General features: G+C 42.0%; 1 protein-coding gene across 1 annotated transcript in view; it reads right to left on the reverse strand.

Moving 5' to 3' along the window:
• lgr6 (leucine-rich repeat containing G protein-coupled receptor 6) overlaps positions 1–21,968 on the reverse strand; it is a 61,353-nt gene that overhangs the window by 31,895 nt on the left and 7,490 nt on the right. The window contains exons 2-6 of the mRNA XM_030139005.1: positions 13,834–13,905; positions 6,277–6,348; positions 3,522–3,593; positions 394–609; positions 148–219 (exon numbers count right to left, since the gene is read on the reverse strand). Coding sequence (XP_029994865.1) covers positions 148–219; positions 394–609; positions 3,522–3,593; positions 6,277–6,348; positions 13,834–13,905 — 504 coding nt within the window. The remainder of the gene's footprint in view (positions 1–147; positions 220–393; positions 610–3,521; positions 3,594–6,276; positions 6,349–13,833; positions 13,906–21,968) is intronic.

The following is a 21,968-nucleotide window of genomic DNA, read 5'->3' on the forward strand; positions in this document are numbered from 1 at the left end:
ATGTTGATAGTTGCTTATACTTTATCATCACCAAGCCTGGGTCTGTGTTTGGGGAAACAGAAGAGGTACTCATTTGAGCCTATGGAATGAGATCACTTCAGCGTGTCTGTATATGTGTGTGCTTGAGAGAGAATGAGAGATACTCACAATGTCTCCAGACTGTGTAAACCTTCAAAACATCTCGCGCCCATGCTCTGGATCTGGTTGTTATGGAGATGCCTGGAATAAGGCCACAAATATTTTCATCAAATCAGAAATTACTTTCTCGAAAACATTTCCACACTGCAATCATCACCGCCCTTTTCTAAGTCAACGGAACAAATAATTTCTCTGGTAAGCTGAGAAACCCAAACTCAGGAGAGTTTTAAGTAAACAAATCAAGATGTCACTTACAGTACGACAAGGGCGGAGAGGTTGGTGAATGCATAATCTGGGATGTGTGTGATCTGGTTGAGGGCCAGGGTCATGGCCTGAAGGGAGGGCAGTGAGTCCAAGGCTGTCACTGGGATGTCTGTTAAGGAGTTGTCGTCCAACCACAGGTGTCGAAGGGAGCGTACCCCTTGAAAGGCCCCAGCCGGAACCTCAGACAACAGGTTAGCATCGAGACGCCTGCGGGCCAAGAGGAACTAAGCTTAGTGAGATAATCACCGAGTCTAAGTATCCTACAGTATGTTTGCTTATGTGCATGTGTGTCCGTGCTTGTGCATGCATTAGTGGTTGTGTGTCACTTCGGCTTACAGGAAGGTTATTATGAGAATTACACATCCTTTATTCTCCTTCTTTCATCTTTGCTGCAGCTTTTTAGAGGCTTCTCATTATGATTTATTCCCATGCTAAATAAGCCACGTCTAGCTTCACCAGCCCAGTCATGTATAAAATGTAAGATGAGAAAAACGCAGACAGAAAAGTGTAGAAAATAGTTGTGGCAAGCCTGTTTTATTCCACTTTAATTTACGTTGTGAAAAGAACTTGTCCCTTAATGTCTGGAAAAAGAGGCAGGGAAGGAAGAACAGTTAAAGATCCATCTTCAGCTCTTCCTCCCACTCTTTTAGACACATGTACAGTTCCTTCCTGAGGGATTTATGTCACATGTAGCCTTGCATAGATGCTTTTATTCCTTCAGATAATGCCTGAAAACTTTTGTCCTTTTTCTCCCTCGATGTCCTCAACCCACAAGTGATATGTGACACACACCTCACGTAAATGCACATGCTTACACACTATCAATGGTGATGAATGATCCCCTTAGGGCACCGTTGACAAGCATAGACCACTTCCTCCTGCTATTCTTTTTTTTTTTTTTTTTGGCCCTTTACACTCATTCATTAATCTCCTTTTCCTCCCTCTGGCCCATGTCACACTCACATTTTGTTTCTTACATCTTCATTGATGCACTCCCGGCCACTGCAAACCCCTTAGCATCTCACTCCTTAACTCTTGTTCGTCTTTCAAACATCCCCCCTCTTATCAATCTTCCACTGAGGTTCTTTGATTCTTGCGCTACAGTCCTGCTCAGCCTCCTTTACCCCTCAGAGGCTTGGCCAAACAAACAGCATCATCAAAGTGAAATCTGAACTTGAACTCTGAACTCCAGGCTTTTCTCCCCAGGGAAATTTTCCGTCAGGAGAGGCAACTGTATACACTGGCAGATGCTCACACACAGGCATGCCGTAAAGCACTCCTGATCATACATGTAAATACACATGAAAGCATGCGTGTGCTCACACAAATGTCTTCAGGAAATTTTCATCTTTTGTACTTCCTGACGCATATTTTTCAATGTTAAACATGATCCTTCTGCATCCTGTGTGCTGCAACCATGGACATTGTTTGTCCCTGACCTAAATTGTAGGATAAAAGCTACGGAAGACCCTTCTGGTTTGTTCTCCAGGGCAAAATAATAATTGCTCCTCTGGTGGACTTGCCAGGTCTGCAGAAGGTCCAGACAGAACCTGGAATGTTCCACAGAAGCCAATAAAGTTGCAACTATTTCCTGTCTATCACATCAAAGTTTGAGGGTAAAATTATGGAAGAGAGCAATAGAGAGAGAGAGAGAGAACAAGAAATCTCTTAAATAATCTTGGGATGTCTGTGGACCTCTGCAGATTCAATTCTTCAGGTGGTAAAAATTGAATTCTATGTGTCAAATCTATAAAAGGTTGTGCAGATTAACTTGTCTTGTGATAGTAATCAGTGGCAATTACATTACTTAACCTGTATGTCATCATAAAATACTTACGATGGCACCTTGTTCAAGAGCAACACTGATACCGTCTGTTGTAATTATTAGTTTCAAATGATGAGACAAATTTCTTGACTTGGCCTTACTTCTGTGCTTACAAAGGGCTTCTTGTCTGAGATTAAGAGATGATTTATTTCACATAAAAGCCTCCTTTATACATTTATACAGATTTAAAATCCATGCGCTGACTCAGATACTGTCTCTCCTCCTTCTTCCCCTTTTCACCTGGTGTGTTTTATGTCAGTGAGAGGCGCCGACAAGCTTCACTCTCCAAAGCCTTTCCAGTAATCTTTCTCCGCTGGGCTTATCATTACGTAATGACAAGGTGCGTCTCTGTGCACTCGCTCCCTTGTGTGTGGCAGTGTGTGTTTGTGTTTGCATGTACGAGTGTGAAGATATTAAGACGAGACCACACACACATGTACAAAGTAATAGACGCAGACATGGAGGCATTATCATGGCTGAGTTAGTTAATTCAAATACACATACACTCACATATCCAGCCTCGGTAGTAGAGTCTGCGTCTGGATACTGTGTGTGTTAAAATGTGTGTGTGCAGTCTTGGTGACTGTAGTGAAGAAAAGCAGGCCTGCTTTATACCAGACAGGGAAACGTTGTAGGTGGTATAAGACTTATTCTGTGTCACATCTCTAGTAATTTGTATATGTGTGATGACGGAAATGGCTTTATGGATATTTACAAAGAATTATTAATTTGGAAAGTAGGGATGTGGAGTACATGTGCAGCAAAAGTTGAGAGACGAGTAGGGGTGAGGACTTACAGATGAGGTGGTCTACACGCACCCGCCTGAACACGCACACCGACACACACTCACGTACACATGTACACTGACCCCACAGATGAGACAATTAAGCCACCAAACACTGTCATTAGCCAGGGGGATAGCGGTGTGGGTGGTGGGAGAAGAACGGAGGAGAGAAGCGGAGGAGGAAGAGAGGGGGAATTGATGGAAAATGGGGTTGTTTCACAGCTCATTGGAGATGCTCTCCCTGGCCTGCAGTGTCTGCTGTTTCCCTCATGGCTTCCAGATGCTACCATGAACACTGACACAGTAAGGCTGTGACTCCTACAGACAGGCAGTACAGCGTGGAATGCAGAACTATTGAAGCCGGAGTGGGGATATGGTCTATAATATGACCGTGGTACCCTATACCTGTATTGCGGTTAGAGCTGTGATGTGTGGGTGGCCACGGGGTGTTTCTTTCCCTGCTGGATTGGGAGGAGAAGCATAATTGGTGTGTGTGCAATAGAGACTCACAGGGACAAAAGGTTGGGTAGATCCCATGGAGCATCGTGAGGAAGTCTCTCCAGTTGGTTGTTTTGCAGCATCCTGAAAGACACACACACATACACACACATACATTACTCACAGGTATATATAATTAAACATAGCTTGTAGGTTTATGGGTAACAGAGTTTATGTGGTGTATGTGTGTGTAGGCACATCAGGCAGAACAAATAATTCCATAGTGAGGGAAATTTGACACAAGGAGGAAAGGGCCAGTGAAAGCTTGAGGAGAAGCAGAGAATGAAGGGTAGAGGAAAAGAGAATGAGAAGCTCCTTGGGTGGGCTGCTGATGTCATTCTCAGAAGAATGGAGCAAAAAGCTAGGAGGAAGTGGAGAGTAAACAATAGCCCTCTCTTTCCTCTCCCTCTCTTGCTTTCTCTATCTTTTTCTCCCTTTCTCTGTCTTTAAAGTTTTTTATCGTGTCCAGTCGTCTGACATTTGTGCATGTGGCGTATAGCCGCCACTGTGTCACAGCATCATTATGTCTTTATCATGGCATCATGGTGCCACTTAGTCAGAACAGCCTTTGTAAGTTGGGGAGTGTTAGACCCTATGTCCCGGCAGTGAAACGGAGCCGACAGCAACATTGTTATAATGAAGAATTCTTCCTATTTGTGTAAAGCAGTAATAATTATGTGTTTGCCACACTCGGCTATATTTGAATGATTTAAAAATCATGAAGTGGAAAAAAATTAGGTTTCGAAAACATAAATAAACTAACGGTATTGTTGGCTCCAAAACACATAGGGGGACATGTAGAAAAAGCAGCAACATGTATTTTAGGCACCTTAAAATCATAATTCTGAAAAATAATATCAAAATATTTGATAACCAATATCAGCTCAAACCTCTGTTATACATTTATAAAGTTCTGACGCTTACATTGAAAATACTCAAAATGCAGTGCACACTTAATTTGATAAGGGCTGAAATAGTTTTACATTGCTTGCTGAGCTTCCTTATTGGTACTCCTATCTGCTTATCCAAAATGGGCACATGTCAAGAGTCAAATTCTACTTTTTGTTCCAGGATAGCCACTATTAATGCACACTGATTTTTATATTATTTTGATATTATTAGGTGTGGGAAGAAAAGTTTGCACACAAAACAGTTTTAGGGTCAAAATTCAGTACTACAGTTCTCTTCATGGTCTTTTCACATTACCAGCAAGTATATTCTGACATGTGTAATGTGTTTGGACTCTAATCTCTGAATGTACTTTATGCTGGCTTTAAGTACAGCTTTAACGTTGTTGATCCAATCAAACAGTGTTCTCTTGTCTCTTTATATGTCTGTGGTTACAATATTGGCAGTATAGTTCAGGAGTTCAGCATATCTCTACATGTAAAGAGTGTATTTCTTTATATTTATTTACATAACTCAGTGTGTCACTTGGTCTCATAGAGTATTTCACAATAGTCGCCTGTGCAAGAAACAATGATTGCCTCAGTGTAGTAAAAGTTTGAAAGGATCCAGGGAATGTTTCCACAGGGATGATGATGCCATGATAAATACATCGAATTGAGTCTTTTCCTGTTTAAAGAAATTCCCCGCGGGGAGCTTCGCTGTACTCCACTCTGGGTTCATAACCCCCTATGTGTGTGTGTGTGTAATGTGTGTAATGTGTGTAAGTATGAGAGTCAGCGGGGATATTGTGGTTACCCTACATAAGGTCAGCAGCCCATTTGTGTTTGACACGGCTTGACTTTAACTAATATATTGAGGAAGGAAACCAACAGCTCAGCTGCTCTGAGGTCAAAGAGACCATCAAAAGTTTGCTAGGGTGTTTTAGTGTGAAGCGTGAATGCTTGTAGAAACGTATGAATCCAGGATATGTGTGTCCTTCCGCAGTAATGACATAATAGCCCAGGATTCATGGCTGGTTCAGTCATTTTGTCTCTGAGCATTTCACAACGCAAGGTGAAAGAAGATCAACTCATATGCCTGGTAATCCCTTAGATTCCTTTAAATTGCAAACCACAATTCTCTAGCTAAGTTTATATTCTGTGGCAGGGCTTTTCAACCCTTCTCAGCCAGCATCCAAAAAGATCTAAGGTGTTTGCCAAGGCTCATGAAAACCTCTTTAATACTTTTGTCTTGCACCCATGAAATACGGGAACAACTCTCAGCTCACACAGATGCTATACTCACAAGTCGGAGTGTAATATAGTTTTTATAGTTGTTTTGCACTTTTTTGTAATTTAATGCTTCATGGCAGTGCTAACAGTTGGTGGCCATGGATCATAAGCTGTATGAGCACACTATGAGAAATGGGGTGTTAAGAGAAAAGCTTTGAATGCTCTTTTTAAGCGATTTTTTTTTTATGTCACTTGCTGTAATCTTGGTGGGTGGTGTGACTGGGAGGTCCCTGCATTACACCTGTGAGAGCCTGTTTGTGTGTGCGTGTGTGTGTGTGTGTGTGTGTGTGTGTGTGTGTGTGTGTAGGTGTGTGTGTAGGTGTGTGTGTGAGTGTGTGTGTGTGTGTGTGTGTGTGTGTGCCTGCTTACAAATGAAACAGGGCTTGTTTGGAAATGAAGGAACTGCAAGGCAGGTCTCCCCCAGCCCATAAACTTTAACAGCAGTTAATGATGCGTGCCCTGTGTGTTTTATTCAAGGCGGGAGCACAACTCAATCCCCCCAAATGGCTGGAGTTGAACAACCCACCTGGGATGAGGACTGAACCACCAGAAAAGGATAGTGAGAGAGGGAGGCAAAGGTTACTTACAGAACTTTGAGGTTGTGGAGACCCTGGAGAGCGTGACCTGAGATATACCTCAGCTGATTCCCTGAGATACGCCTAGAAGTGAAACGCAGAGATCAAAAAGGAGTGAGGGCAATATAAAAATGAAAAGGAAACTTAAGCACACACAAGAAATTCACAAGTCTCATCAGAGAGGTTTCACCTTTTACTTAATTCTGTGTTTTTGGATTGAGCTCTGACATGACTTCATACTTCAGTTCCTGCTCTGGGGTTACTTTTAGGGCAGTATGCAAATAACAATATTCTATCCCCTTCAGTGTGGTTGCTATTGGCCCAAAGCACACGCTGAAACTTTAACCAATCCCGAGAGCTCAGATGAGTGAGTAAGGACTGAATTGAATGAGATTGGGTCAACAAGTGCAGCAGAAAGTGTGCATATGAGTGTGTTTATGCATGTGAGAGTATTATAAGGTCTATACTATATACTATATCTCCATGTATATGCATGTGCGAATGTGTGTGTTCTTTTTTCCATGTCCTTGAGGTAAATTGGGCCCGTTTTGAGGGGCCTTGAGGACAGCAAGGGAGAAAAACCACACACATTCACACAAGCAATCCAATCAGTTTGTTTATCAAACACAGCACCTAATGGTCATTTGTGAGTGTGTATAAGATGTCCAAATAAATAACATTTAGTCCAGCAGAGTAACTCTCAAGGTCACGAGCTGGAAGCGCAGTTTAAACACAGATTTGGTCTTCACAGCTTGAGACCACCCACTTTTATTAAACACACATACACACTCATGAGTTAAAAGTTGCTCATTGGAATCCTCCTGCTCACATTATTGCTCCTGAGGTGACATTTGCCTGACATTTCAGCCTTATGTTAAGCGGCCTGCCTGTGGTTGAGTTGTTTCATCACTGCCAGGATATTGACGTATTGATATAAAGCCTTGCCTGCCTTTCCAAGCCACTATCGTCCAGATGGTAATGGACAAGGTTTCCAAGCAAGCTCCCTCTGACATCTGATACTCATGTCAACATGTCTCAGTCTCATTACTGTGTAGTGGCGAACCACACAACCCCACCCGCATCTGCCAAATCTCACACTGAACCCAGTTATATGCTCAATTTATTATATGCTCATATTTGTCAGCACAAACACAAAAACACACACCAGCTCATCCACAGAGATAAACGCTGTCATCGGATACAGAATCCAAATGGACTGATTGTTATCTAGACTATTGTGGTGCCATGTTGTCATGCGTTTCAAACCACTGTCAAAACTCATTCAAAACAGACTTCAGTGATGCCGGATAAAGTCCTAATTTCACAGAGATAAAAGATACAGATGATGGAGGGCTGATCTGTATTAGCTGCAGCTTTGACCCTACAAATTGCAGTATTCATTCTTGTATTTAAATAACGGGTATTTGCTTAAAAGCTTGCTTTTAGATCTGGTAATATGATACAGCCTAAGCTATTTGCTATATACAGCCGGTTTTACTAATAAAAGCAGCTGTATTATACACATTTGTTGTCCATTTGAGAGCAATATAGTTCTGCTACTTCAATACCATTTCACTTTCTGGTTTTAGACAAGTTGGTCACTGGGGACAATTTCAATTGCTTCTTTTCCAGAGGTAGCTGTTTCAATACTGAGGTCCTGACACCAGTAAAATAGATCTAAGCCTTTCTGCAAATACCCTTAAGTACCTTCTTTTGGTTCCTGTTCAAACACAATGATTAGTTACAGACGGATTGGATGGAAAAAGATATAGGTAGCACAAAACAGAAAAAATGTCTTTACTATGGGGGGTGAGAAGAGCCAATCATTTAGAATTTTTGAAAACAAACATTGTAGTTAGGGCTATGGTATGATGTGCACGTTCTACTGCCAACCAGCCTTTCTCTATTAACTGCACCATTGGAGCCAAAACTGCATTAGAGTGGAATCATGCTTTTTTGCCGACTTCATTTGTCAAATGCATAATTATGTCGAAAGTGAAGATGGATATTGAAAAAGGAAAGAAATGTTCAGACCTTCTTGATAGACATCAACAGAACACCAACAGTTGCCATTGACCAACTGTTTCCATGATATCAGTGTGTGTATTTATGTGTGTACGTGTGTGTAAATGATCGTACGTTTGAGTGAATGTTCCGCACTTAGCCTCCTAGTCGTTCCACATCAATCTCATTCTAATGAAAGGCGCCTTGCTCTTGTCAAACCATGGCTCCAACTGTTTTTTCTTTTAATTTGATTTGGGGATGGCTAGAATTTTTCTTGGCCCTTGGGTTGCACAGATAAAAGTTCCACCTCAGCATAATTTTCTCTATTGAAGTGATTCATAGATAAAATAACATGGTCGAAACATATGGGAGATGAGTGGGAGGATACAGCTTGTGACACTGAGGAGACCACCCTGCTATCACAACTGATCAATGAAGGCTTTACCAAAGTATTACAACTCCTCATCATCCTACAGAACACCACATCATATTACTTCAAAAATCACAGAATAAAGACTTTGACAGTGAAGATAGCATCATCTTTTAGCTACATACTCCCAGGTAGTGATATCACATCATAGTGGCAGCAGGGCCAGGCTGGTAGATAGGAGTTGATGATGAAAGAAAAAGATGATAAACAGGCGTTATCAGAGTGGCAGTTTGTGTGTGATTGTGTGCCTGTAAGCACAAGTACACATGCATGTATGACCTTTTTCACCCTTAGTCCATCAATAGAAATGTTATCCCTCCCTGTGTTTAAAGGTCCAGCCTGAGGGTCAACCACTTAACCTGGCGTTAACCTTTGAAATTACTGGAGTAAAATATAGACATGTGAAAAATTGGGCATGTGTGTGCGAGAGGGTAAGTAGGTACACGTTTTTGGGAGAGACTGAGACAAAGAAAGATCCACTTCTGAAACACTAAAAGGAAATGTTTTAATTGACCTAGATAGTCCCAGCTGCATGGTGCACCTGGAGCATCAAGCCAGCCAATACTGTGACCGCTTAACCCTCACCTACGTCATACTTCTGGCCTATCAGCAGACAATCTTATCACCAAGAGGAAGACAACCACTTCTCTCCTCTTACATTTGGATTTTATTCGCGCTATAGTCAGAGACTACCTGAGAACTCCCTTGTGGTATTGGAAATGCCTGGGTATTCCAGGACTTGGTCAAAGATCATATCTTTGAATTTCTGTCTTGAACTGATAACATGGACTTGCACTATTTTCCACATGTCCTGAAAAGAGGCAAATCCAGCATAACAGCACGCATAGAATCTGACAATATTGCGATCCTATGACTTGATTTGACCTTTGTGCTTAGAAGATGATTGATGGGTAATGATAATGATACGATGAACACAAGAGAGACTACCAAACAGCTGATTATAAGAGTCAAAGGAAGGCAAAGTGAAACGTGATCCCCAAAAGCTATGGACTTTGATGCTGATGACAGGCGAAAGGCTGTTGACTTCTGAAGCATTTTCCAGGAAGAGCTTTCAGGGGACACTTTAACCTCAACTACCTCCTGCTACTTCCAAGTTGCAATTAGATCAGTAATAGACTGCACATCTTTGATATTAGAGGGTACCATTTGAAGAGAGGGGATGTCTTTGATATGTCAGGTAGATAAGTAACCAATATTGGAGTCTGTGTGAGAATTGTTGCCCTTTCATTAATGCGAACACATAATCTGTCTCTCCATCGCCTTTCTTCACACTCTGTTTGATTGACAGTTGCGTGCAGGTCTTTGTGTCTGAATTAAAAGACAACTCACTGATCAAAGCTCTAAATGACGGCTTAATGAGAAGGATCTGAGATCAATAAAGTAAGACTTACAAATAATGAGGTAGATACAGAAAGGGATGGAGGGAGGGGCAATGAACACTCACATCTTATTATCAATATGAATGCGTCTGTGAATCAAAAGGAGGTTTAGTCTGGTGAGATTTGGTAACTGCTTTGCACGTAAATTTAATTAGGGTTCAAAGACATTTGGTACGCAAGCTTTGATACTAACTTGTGGGAGGAGACACCATAATATGCTTTATATTTACAAGCAGCACTTTTGAAAACCACTGTATATATGGCTCGTGAGAATTTATTCCCTGTCATCCCCATAGTATAAAACTAAGTGAAAGTCTGACACGTTGTCATGCGCAGATTTGTTTTGGTTTGTAAGAACTTGCAATAGCCTGCAGCCCCCTGTGATGGGGGGCTGTAGAAATGAATTGAAAAGGAGGCAGACTGAGTAGAGAAGGGAAGGCTGGCGGGAAGGTAGAGCCCAACATCAAACAATTTATCACTCTACCAGTCACAACATGCCTTTCCATTGCCTTTCTCTGTGCTACCAACAAGTGCTCTAGACCCACATGAAACGCTCCTGTACTCAAACCAAGCATGTTTGTGTTAAGAGGCCCAGTTTGTTTTTAACGCACTATAAGTTGCTGTAATTACAATGTGTTTATCACAGCCTGTTATGCTCCATCTATCTAAATGTTCCAGACAGGAGTGGAAATTATGTCTAGAAATGCATTTCTCCCTACACTGAAACATCATCACTGGCTCGAGTGTTTCGCCAGAACTGGTCAGCAGGCTATAAAATTGGACTTCAGGGCATGAACATCTTCTTTGGATGCATTACAAAGCAACAGAATGTCTCCATAAAGTGTCAGGACATGAGAATGATACACAAAATGCAAGATCAATGGGACTATAAAACACTGGGAGGATTGTCTCTTGACAAACACTGGAGTCTCATCCAAGACCCCCACCCCTTTTCCCAGTGCAAGCAAATGTCAGCATCAGTGCTCAGCATCACTGGAGCCTGAGTGGTTCTGATTATTACACTATCACCAAAGTCTGACATTTACTGTTCTTATGACACTTTCAGAGCAGCAATCCAATAAACCACAATAAATCAAAGATTCAATATATTTCTCTAACTTCAAGGTGTCACATGGCCTTGTAGGTCAGCTTCATTTTACTCTTTAGATCCAGTTTGACCATGACTCAAAGTCAACTAAATGGTTATCTGGCTAACCTTTTACTTTCATCATCATTAGCTCATGCCTCACAGGCTGCAGCTGCAAGTATTAGCAAAGAAAACAACGGACTGTTCAAACACCCCATGCAGACGCACACACACACGGCAAGCTTCAGAACTAAAAGAATCAGGTGAACGCTGACATACACACATAAGCCCCCTCAAATTACACACACATTCACACCCTCAGGGCATATCTATGGGCAGCCTTTGTCAAACTGAGACCAAGCTGAATTCTGCTGAGTGATCAGATCAGATATCGGCTAGGTCAACTGAAAACATGTTCAAAAAGTTTTGTGAGTTTGCTGCGGCATCTACGCTTTCATCAGCTCTCTGCAAGTGAAACCAATACTTTGTAGCTGAGCAAAGACAAATGAAGACAGTTGGCAAGTCTTTAGTGTTGTTTACTTATTTGATGTGAAGATGTGTCTCCTGATCCAAATCATAAATGTGTTTTTGATTATTTTTCTTTTACATAAGTAGAGTTTTTATATGGTTTTCAAGTGTCTGTGAGGTAGTGTTACTACCTCCATCAGGCAAAGTAGGTGAATCACTCTTCTTTTCATCACTCTGTGTTTGTTAGCAGAATTATGCAAAAACTACAGCACTTATTTTCACAAAACGTGAAGAAAGAGTATGGCTTGGGCCAAGGATGAGCCACATAAAGTTTGAAGCAGATCCATAGAAAAGAGGGGCTAAGTCTGTTATCGTATTTCACTTTCTTTTTTTCACATTGGCAGGCCCCAAGCTAACATGGGGAACCAAATGACAAAAAAGATGCTTTAGCTTGCTATAACTTGTCACTTATGGTTTAAAGGGGACATATTGTACCCATTTATCAAGTTAAAGGAGGCTTCATCTTTCTCCAGAATTTGCATCTTAAATGTCAGCTCAAGATACAATACAGATCAGTCATTGTGCCATTCCTGTAAAGCCCTCAGTCCTGTTGCAAACAAACTGTCTCAGCAAAGATGGTGTAACTCAAAGAGGTAACATCCTAAAATTCAGGTGTAAACACATCACAGCCTTGGGGTCTTTAAAGGGACACCAGAGGCAGCTCTGTTTTAATAGAACCCCATGATGGCAATACCGTGAACAAACTCCTATTCTGAAAAACAAAACACAATTTGTTCCATGACAAGCAGATGTCATGTCATGTGATGATCTAAAATGAACTAATTGATCATTATTATACCACCAAAAACAAACTTAAAAAGTAGCTAAACATACATGGCATGTCATACATTTCTACAGTCATGCCTCAGAATCTGTTCTGCTGAACCACAAGACTGTGGTATACATGAGGATAACAATGAGTGATGTTGGTGAACTGATACTGCTTGCTCACAGTGATACATGAGACCAAATTTTAAGCTTCTTAGCCGCAGGTTAGCTGCCACGGTTTTCATCAGTAGTGATATGGCCAAGCTTAGGATCTTCCATCTTTACTTCCATCATCTTTGGTTTCTGTATCAGTTTCTTTAAATGCAAATAAGCTGCTGCTCATGCCATGTCTGTCCTGCTATTGTGTTGGCATGGCGGATTTGGTGGTCCTACAGTTCTGATTGAAAGCGGTGAGTATATAGTTCTAGTATTACAAAAATACAGCATTCCCAAAGGCTCATTTCAGGTCCAGTTATCTGAGAAGAGGCTGGATGTATTTCCAAGGAGATTAAGCATTTTGATACTTTAAGTTATTTTGAAATGATACCTTATTTATATAATATGTCCCTTTAATTATAATTGTAGTATGAGAAGAATAATGGACTATTGACCTTGGTCTATGGTCTTTGAGTGCATTGTATTTCTTATATAGCTCAATGGGAAATGTAGGAATAAAAAAAGTTATTTAAAAAAAAAGTTTAGAAGAATTTGAGGTCATCTGGAGCGTCCTGGTCTTTGTACTCAACTTCACTTATATTGTGAATGAAATTTAGCATGGACCACTTAGATGTACTGCGATGCAAATTGGCACTTACATCAAAGAATTTTTGTATTATACTGATGTTCATCTACATTGAACACCATAGATAAGAAAACCATAAATCGTTGCTCGTTTACAGTTATTTCCTCCAACCTTGTCCTTAAGTTCTCCTATAGTGTGTGTTTGTCTTGGCACAGACTTGCGTCTATGTGAGTACCGCTCCCGCTGAGCTGTCCAGCTGAACCAAAGTCAGTGGGGAGGGCTGGGGGTGGGGGGTGCACAAAAAAGCAGCGGCTTGGATGCTGAGCACAGAACCTGCTCTCTAAACACTTTAAGGACCATATATTCACTCTCTGAGTGAATATCAGGTTCCTTTCACCTCCCTCTTTTGTACAGCCATTCCAGGATCTACTAGTGTATTGCTGCAGGCAGTTTCTTGGTAGAAGAGATCAGAGGCAGGCCAGAGTCATCAATCCCCATCACTAGGGTCTGCATTTATCAGCCACCGAGGGAATTACTGTTTCTTGTCATCTGTGAGCTGTGACGATGGAGGTTCATTAATTGAACATTAGTTGACTGATATTGTACTCACAGTTCTGATAACAGGTGCAGTCGGTGGAAGGCTCTGGGCTGGATCTCACTGATATTATTCATACTCAGATCCCTAGAGAAAGGGAAGAGGAAGCATCAGTATCAAAGTATCAATCAATGTATACCTTTACAGCCCTCTTTGATGGTCATCTGGTCATGTAAAATAGCAAATGTTTAGAATGTGTTTTTCACATGATGATCAATCTTCAAGGGTGGGGAGTAGGATGCAGAGCAGGGTTAGAGAGTTGGATAGAGAGGTTCAGGGAGGAGGTAGAGGAGAGGGAGGAGTGGGAGATGTAGGAGAGAATTTTCCCCAATGAATCATTGTTGGGCAGCTGTAATTTCCTCCTCGTCCCAGTGACTCTTTCTCTTTTCCAGATGTCTCACTCTACCTTCCCTCAAATCTGACCCCTCGGTCTCCTTCCATATCTATCTCTCTACCGGCTCCATCTTTCTTCCTTTTTTTTTCTCCTTCAGGTTCCTCAGGAGACCATCCCTTTTTCCTTTTTGTTCGGGACTGTAATATAGACACACTCCTTTTCTCCCTGATGCTCTGACACACTCTGACGTGAGAGGGTGGGTTGAGGGGTGAGTGTTGACGCAGCTGCATTGTGGCCAAAGAGGGAGAGGTGTGGAATACATGCGTGCACACACAATATACACATCACTGACCTTTTTAGGATAAGGACAACTTATGTGTCAGCCTCTGGTAGAAAACATATATAACCTTATGGCCCCAGTCATGTAAGGTCATCTCTTTGATAAACACAATGAAAGCAAGGAGGTGTTACATCACCCCTTCTTTACTTTCACAGCCCTTGGGGTCTTGCATGAGTCTTCTGACTGAAGCTTCTATGTGCGTGTGTGTCTGTGTGTGTATGATACTAACCATTGCTCATAAAGCCAGACCACCGGGCTAGCAAGTGTAAACTGTGCTCTCAGAAGCCCTTCGCAGTTGGGAGTTTTGACACACTGGCTGTTTGTTTGTCAAGTCAGCCAAGCTGACGGGGGGCTGGATAGATCTATCCGCAGGCGTGATCTATATTCAGCTTCAGGGAGATGTGGAAAAAAAGACTGTGCAGCTACAGTCTGGTTAAGGAATTAGGTTATTTGAGTGGCCTGTCATATCTGGCAAATTGTGACAAGACAAATCCGGAGTACCAGCAGTTTGGTTTTCTGTCAAGCATAACATTAAAAATCAGGCACTGAGCTGAGTATGATGATACAATGGGCTCGCAGCGTTTGTCTCGTTAACGCTTACACAGTGGGATTTTGGACTGTGGGTCAGATAATTATGCACCCCTTTCACAGTCTCTGCTGACACTGAATCTTTTCCTTATGAAAGTATAATAATGACATGTTAGTTTCCTGCATGGGAATTTCCTGTTATACATGCCCCTCTACCGGGAGGTCTAACAGCACATCAAAATTAGGAGAGGTTCAAGGTGTTACTCAAGGACACATTTGAAGGGTGGGTGTTTTCGATCAGTGTTGAGGGAAAATGGCGGTTCCATGGCTTTTGTATCCCATAGAAAATCAACCCTTAATGGTCTAGTGTTGGGATATACATTACTGTTACTGACTTAAGTTAGTTATTATTATTATGTTTCATACATTTTGATCATCATGTGTTCTTATGGTGCACTACAAACACAGGTATAGCATTAAACCTAAACATTTGAGGCATCAGTAGACTATGGTAGTATATACTGGCATATTGTGGTGCTATTATTTTGATATAAATGGTAGCAGTGTTCCAGTAAAATGAAGAAGGGTGTCAAACTAACATACACAATGTAGGCTTCAGAACATTCAACTACTTTACAAATAAATTACACCAATTAATCTGCACCAATAAAATGTTTTACAAACGACCAGTATCAGCAGAACTTTGTGTTCTGGCAGTGACAAATGAAATTCGGCCTCTAAAGTTGAAATAACAGACTTTGAGGTTCAAAAATGAAACTCCATCCCACCTTGGTCTGATGTTCAGATCTACTTTTATTTTGATATTCAGTGATTCAGATTTATTTATTTAGGGATTTATTACTTTGACAAAACTATCATTATTACATAGGCCTTAAAAATCAACTATTGGTTGACCACTGAAGAATGTATTTGATTTTGTTTGGTGAGAAAAGTTCATGCAATTATTTGTGCAATGAAAGACATAGAACACAGATTGAGCCCTGACTACAGTACTTTTATAACCTGTCCTTATTGTGTCCTTCTTTTAATTTGTTTTGCAAAAGCTTTATTTGTAACATAAATTTGAGCAAACAAATAATACATATCATTAGTCCTAAATTTATTGATCTTAAAAAGTTCAACCCATATGTTGGTGACTCGGATTTAACCCACAGTACGTTGTCAGAAAATATTATAAAAAAGTATTATTCTCCTTTTGATGACCCTTGTGCTGATATGCAATGCCACCAGGTCTCCGTCTCAACAAAAGCAACCCAGTGATGTCATGTAAATTATATGCTTCATGTTTGTCCTGCACTTTTGGCACAATCTGCACAAGCTCCAGGGAGTAATTTGTGGAATGAATACAACAAGTGTAATGCAGCATTACTTGATTAAAGTCAGAAGTAAATATATGTGATAACAAGGTTGCCATAGAGATGACACAGCAAACAGGTTGACATAACCTAGACCGGGTGACATCACATATGACGCAGAGGGCGCACAATCACCTCATGAGGCCCCATGAACAATATACATACACACCTTAATCCCTTGCATTGTCTATTTTGGAGGGAGCGTTGAAACATAGCAACACACACACACACACACACACACACACATCATCCAGCTTCTGGGGATGCACCCATGGATGGAGACAACTCTCCATTATCTGATCCTGATTAAAGGAGCCATAAACAAGCGTTGTGTGAAGTCCATAACAGCGACCTCACTCAGACAGAATAAACATGCAGCAATGGAGAGCGAAAATGTTTAAAAATAAAGACACACAGTGGTGAGTCATGGGGAAAGGTTGAATGCAGCTCAGCTCGGCTGTGCTCTCCAACAAGCTCATTGGGAAGCCGGGGAGAGAGAGAGACATTTCTGCTCTGCAGGCCAAGGCCTCCGCTGACAACTTGACGTATCGTTGGAAGGCGCTGTGCTATGGCTTGTTTTTAAAATCAAATAACAGCTGTGGCTTTTTTAAACCATGATAATTATGATTGATGACTACCACATGTGCATTGTGTCGGCTGGCGCTGTGACGTGCAGATATTTTCAGCACAAATAAACGGCCGCAAAAGAAATGAGAAAAGGTTTCGCAGGCTATGCAGTGTATGGGATTTTTGCAATTAGAACTTGGGTTTCTGTGTTCCATTTTTATAGGTATGTCTAAAGTGTGTGTGTTGGGTGTGTGAGACCGAGTGCAAATATGTGTGTCAATATCTGTGTCTGTGTGTGTAGTACAATATTTTTTCCATTTATAGGTGGCTGCGGTGTGTGTGGTAAGATGTCTGTCGCTCATTTTCACACCCCTATTGTTTTCCAGTGAGCCTGCAGATGTGGTGGGTATAGTCCTTGGTTGTGCTTTCACCACATCATACATGACCACTGTTGGGGCATAGAAACAGATTTCTACGTGTGTGTGAAGCACAGACTGAACGATAGAGACAGATTAGAAGTTCATGTGGTTTCTTTTCTTTATTTTTCATGTGAATATTCTGGAGGGAACCGTCCTGGCCTATCTTGGTCATCACAGTGTCAGAAAAGAGGTCTGCTTGTAGAACACCACATCTCTCAACCAGTAGAGGCACCCAGGCCATCTCCTCCCCTCAGATCTCTGTATGCTGCTGAATGATGAACTAAAGACTCCTCAGCAGTATTAGGAGGAGGGTATGCATAGATGGCGACCTACGCTCATCCCTCAACAAACACAAGCACAAATGTTCTTTGCTCAGAATCTTAAGAATAACCAGTGAAGCCCCCTGTGATCTTTTCCTATTTCCTTCAGGAGGATTTTCGTGTGTACGCATGTTTCTTTTGTCGGGTTAAGTGCAAAAGCATATGTGTAATTGAGGCAAATATCACAGCAACTGGAGCAAAGACAGAAATGGACATTTTTCCATTCTTATTTACACCATTGTTCCACAAATCCCAGATACACAATGTCCTCTGATGGATTGTATCCACGCCAAAAGTGTGTGTGTGTGTGTGTCTGTGTGTGTGTGTGTGTGTGTGTGTGTGTGTGTGTGTGTGCGTGCGTGCGTGTGTGTGTGTGCGTGTGAATGTAAGAGAAGAAGGTTTGGCAGGGGAAAAAAAAGCACTTGATATTTGACTGCTTTATGCTGTGATTGATAGAGTAACCATGGCAAGGAACTTGTCTTAAGGGGGGAACGGAAGCATGAAGAAGCAGAATTACATTTCCATTCACCAGCCTTGGCCCTTTCTCTCCCTCTCTCGGATGCCACTCTATTGCTCACGCTCACGTTTTCTCTCTGTTTCAAATTTCAACTGGAGCATGGAGTTACACAGTCCGGTAGTTACAATAATGTGATTTATCATATTTCCTCTTTGCCGTCAACAGAACTACTGAAGTATGTTATCAGCTCTGTGATCAAAGGCAGTGTGTGTGTGGGTGTGAATGTGCCCCTAGCTCCGTTGTAGCCAATTTCAAACTGGAAGCATTTCTGACAAAAGATGATGATTTAACATAGCAAAACAACTGGCCACATCATATGAGTAACACCCCTGTTTATGTTCAGAGACATACACACACACACGTTACATCCACAGGCACTTCAGGCTCTGGGTGGTGGCTGTGGGGTGGAAGATAGACCACCCTTGTGAGTGAATGTACCCTCAGATGGGAGCAGATGCAATCAGATCAGCAGTCAGGTGTCGGCTTTAGCTTGGTGAAATCTGTCAGTCAGACAAAGCTGAGTGGGAGCAGGCTGACGAGAGATTTCTCGATACGTTTCACTTTGGACTTTCAAAGTAAAATAAAGGGAAAAAAAGAAAAACTTTCTATTGTAGTCTTCCATGTCTCTCATTGCAAAAAACTTCATGCAGGTACATAACAACGCAAGCAACTGTATATAAACAAACAAGCTTATATTATTGTGCTGGCCTTCAGACAGATGTTTTCCATGACTCTTTGCAAGAGCCATACCCTGAGGTCTTCCCTCTCACTTCCTTCCTCCTGTACTTTCTCTCTCTCTCTCTCTCTCTCTCTCTCTCTCTCTCTCTCTCTCTCTCTCTCTCTCTCTCTCTCTCTCTAGCTTCTGTGCCAGGCCCTCTCTCCCTTGCTCAGGTGGAGACTCTTACAAAACAAGCAGCCATTAATGGAGGTAAGCTCAGTGCCTTTGAAGGCAGCTTATCTGTGAGGAACATTAGAGTAATAGATCTTTAGTGGTAAGCAACAGCGAGAGCCTTGCCCAGAGGGCAGGGGTTCTGCTTTAGCAGCGCCGGAGCCACACCTTGGCTGTCTTTTACTGTAACTATGACAGTAATGTCTTCAGTTGGATTCAGTCAGTCTGATCCACTCTGCTTAGATCTTTGAAACAGTTAAGGCCATGATGAAAGAGGAACTTTTATTCCACACAATACAACTGGTAGTCAAAGCTCGGGCTTAAACAGGGCCTTAATGGCTGTGTGCATTGTGTGTGGATGAGAGAGAGTGAGTAGAATGTGTGTCTAAAATGTTTGAGGGTGAGGTCTGAGTGTGTTTGCTCTTTTCTATCTGAATAGACTGCCCGCTTTGGCATTCAGTTTCTCTCGTGGTCACACATGAGTTTGCACACACACACTCTGATTCACTAACACACAAACATACGCACACACACCGGCAAGTGCACACACACAAAGAGTCAGGAAGGAGGGTACAATGCTGTCCTCCCCTCCTCCTTCATCTAAAGATGTGTTTTTTTCCCTCTCTCCCAGACTTCCTGGGAGGGGTACACTGCCCTTTGTGTCCAAAGGCACTCGCTCTTTATCTTTCCCTCTCTTATTCTCTCTTTCTCTCTTTCACGGTGCACAAAGAGTGAGGGAGAGGGCGAGGAGAAGTCTTTCACCTGCACAAGGAAGGCCACAGGGAGGCCTCAGCTACAAAAGAGCAGAGAAACAGAGAGAGAGGAAGGGAAAGAAAAGACGAGATAACGAGACAGAAAAGGGAGATGCGTCTATGCGTTTTGTATTCCCATGTTTTGTGCTCTTTTCCGCTCACTGCGGTTTAGGGGAGAATGACAGGCGGATGTCTGGGTGGAGAGAACGGCTGTTTAGTCTGAGGCCATGTCATGGGAAACATATTCATGCCCTCTGGGATTTACCCTGGTATACCGCGCACACACATACGCACGTGAACGTACACACTCTATGTCCGCTCCTTGTCCTCCCACACACACCCTGTCATGAGACGGAGGGGAGGGGGGTGAAAGGTCAAGCACTTCACTAATGGAACAGGAAGTGTCGGAACAGTCGAGGCTACACAACATACAATTGCCTCCAACATGTGGACAGGACTGACAGGCAGCTGTTGTGGATAGGACATATCTTTGGAAGGCAGAAACCATTCAGAGCACTGCCCATAGGCCACTAATCTGCTATTTTGGCATGTATATTTGGTCTGGTTTTCATATATGTTTTTTATGTGATATATACCAGAGCGATATTTAGTTTCTTTTTGAAATTGAAGCTTACAATATATCCCACATAAAGGAAATTGTTTTTGCACCCAGGACAAACATATGCCACTAAAATCTTTTGTCATAGCTAAAATGTGTGGAAAAGGATTACAAATTCCCCTTTTCACCACTTTTCCACACATCCTGAAAAGGTATCTCTTACAGAGGTATTTTTTTCTGCACACTGATTTGAGGCAGATTCTCACCAGTGGATACAACAGTAAATGAAACCCGATGAGTATTAGTGTCAGGCTTTATTATGACTTCATTTGGTTGAATGGCAGAAACAGGAGGACACTGGATCTAGTTAGAAGGCTGCTCAAATCCACTCCTGGCTCACTGCTCCTTTACTACTCCACTCACAGATCTATGATCAGCTCATCTGCTCCATATATTTAACAGTACCCACGGATAACATCTAGAACTGAACTTAGTTCAGCACTTCATGAAATCTTACCCCCATACCAATGAGGACATGTGGCTGCTGTTGGTTTAAAGAGATTTAGTTTGGCCTCTTGCCATGCATGTAAAAAGTCCAGATTTCCTCTTTTGCTCCTTCTCAGACATGTAATAGAGACGTGAGTAAGTCTGGCTGCAGTTGCAGAGGCGCTACAGTGGCAGAAATCCCTCCAGCCTCCCTTTACAGCAGATGGAAAATACACCTGTGAAGCCCATACTTAGCAAGAACTAATACTATTGCCTTATGCCATCAGAATGACCTGACTGCTGTTTCTGCATTCACATGAGATAACCTCCCCTTCCAAAAATGGATTTAACCATTCTTTGCCTTTTTCTCATCTCTAGTTTTTGATCTTTTGTCTTTCACTCTCCGCATATCCTATGCAGTACCACTATATTTGAATGTGCACATTATTTATCTTGAGGTGTACGCACATGTGTGTGACCAAGTGTATCTGTGAATGCTTCTTTGTTGCCTTTAGCTAAACTCTCATCCTATTGGCTCATTCTCAACATAATCCTTGCTAGCATCTCTGTATCAGCACTGCTCTGTGGGATGCTTTGATGCTGAGGGATCGCGTAGGGTATTAACCATCATTAAGTCACTGTGGGTTTGTCTGAGTGTATTAGACTGTGGGAGCAAGCATTTTTGTTTATGTATGCCTGTGCAATGTGTAATGTGTGCATGGGGGTCCTGTGGGTAAGTGTGTGTGTGTGTGTGTGTGTGTGTGTGTGTGTGTGTGTGTGTGTGTGTGCATGCATGTGTGCGTACATAGTTAGAAAGAGCATTAAGTATGATTAGCTCTTACTAGTCATCACCTGCACACTGCCAGCCCCACATGAACCACTTTAGTCAGCAGGCCTGGCTACTGATCAAACAGAGAAAGACAGTCATGTTGAGGTACAGGAGAGAACTATGTCCCACACAAGCTGCCATCAACACTCATGTAAACTCCTTATCATTTTCAGTTTTCAGACGCAAAAGGATTGAATACGTTAGTTTAACACTTAAACATGAACAACAAAGGTT

The sequence above is a fragment of the Sphaeramia orbicularis genome, chromosome 7 (assembly GCF_902148855.1).
Source record: "Sphaeramia orbicularis chromosome 7, fSphaOr1.1, whole genome shotgun sequence".
NCBI lineage: Eukaryota > Metazoa > Chordata > Actinopteri > Kurtiformes > Apogonidae > Sphaeramia > Sphaeramia orbicularis.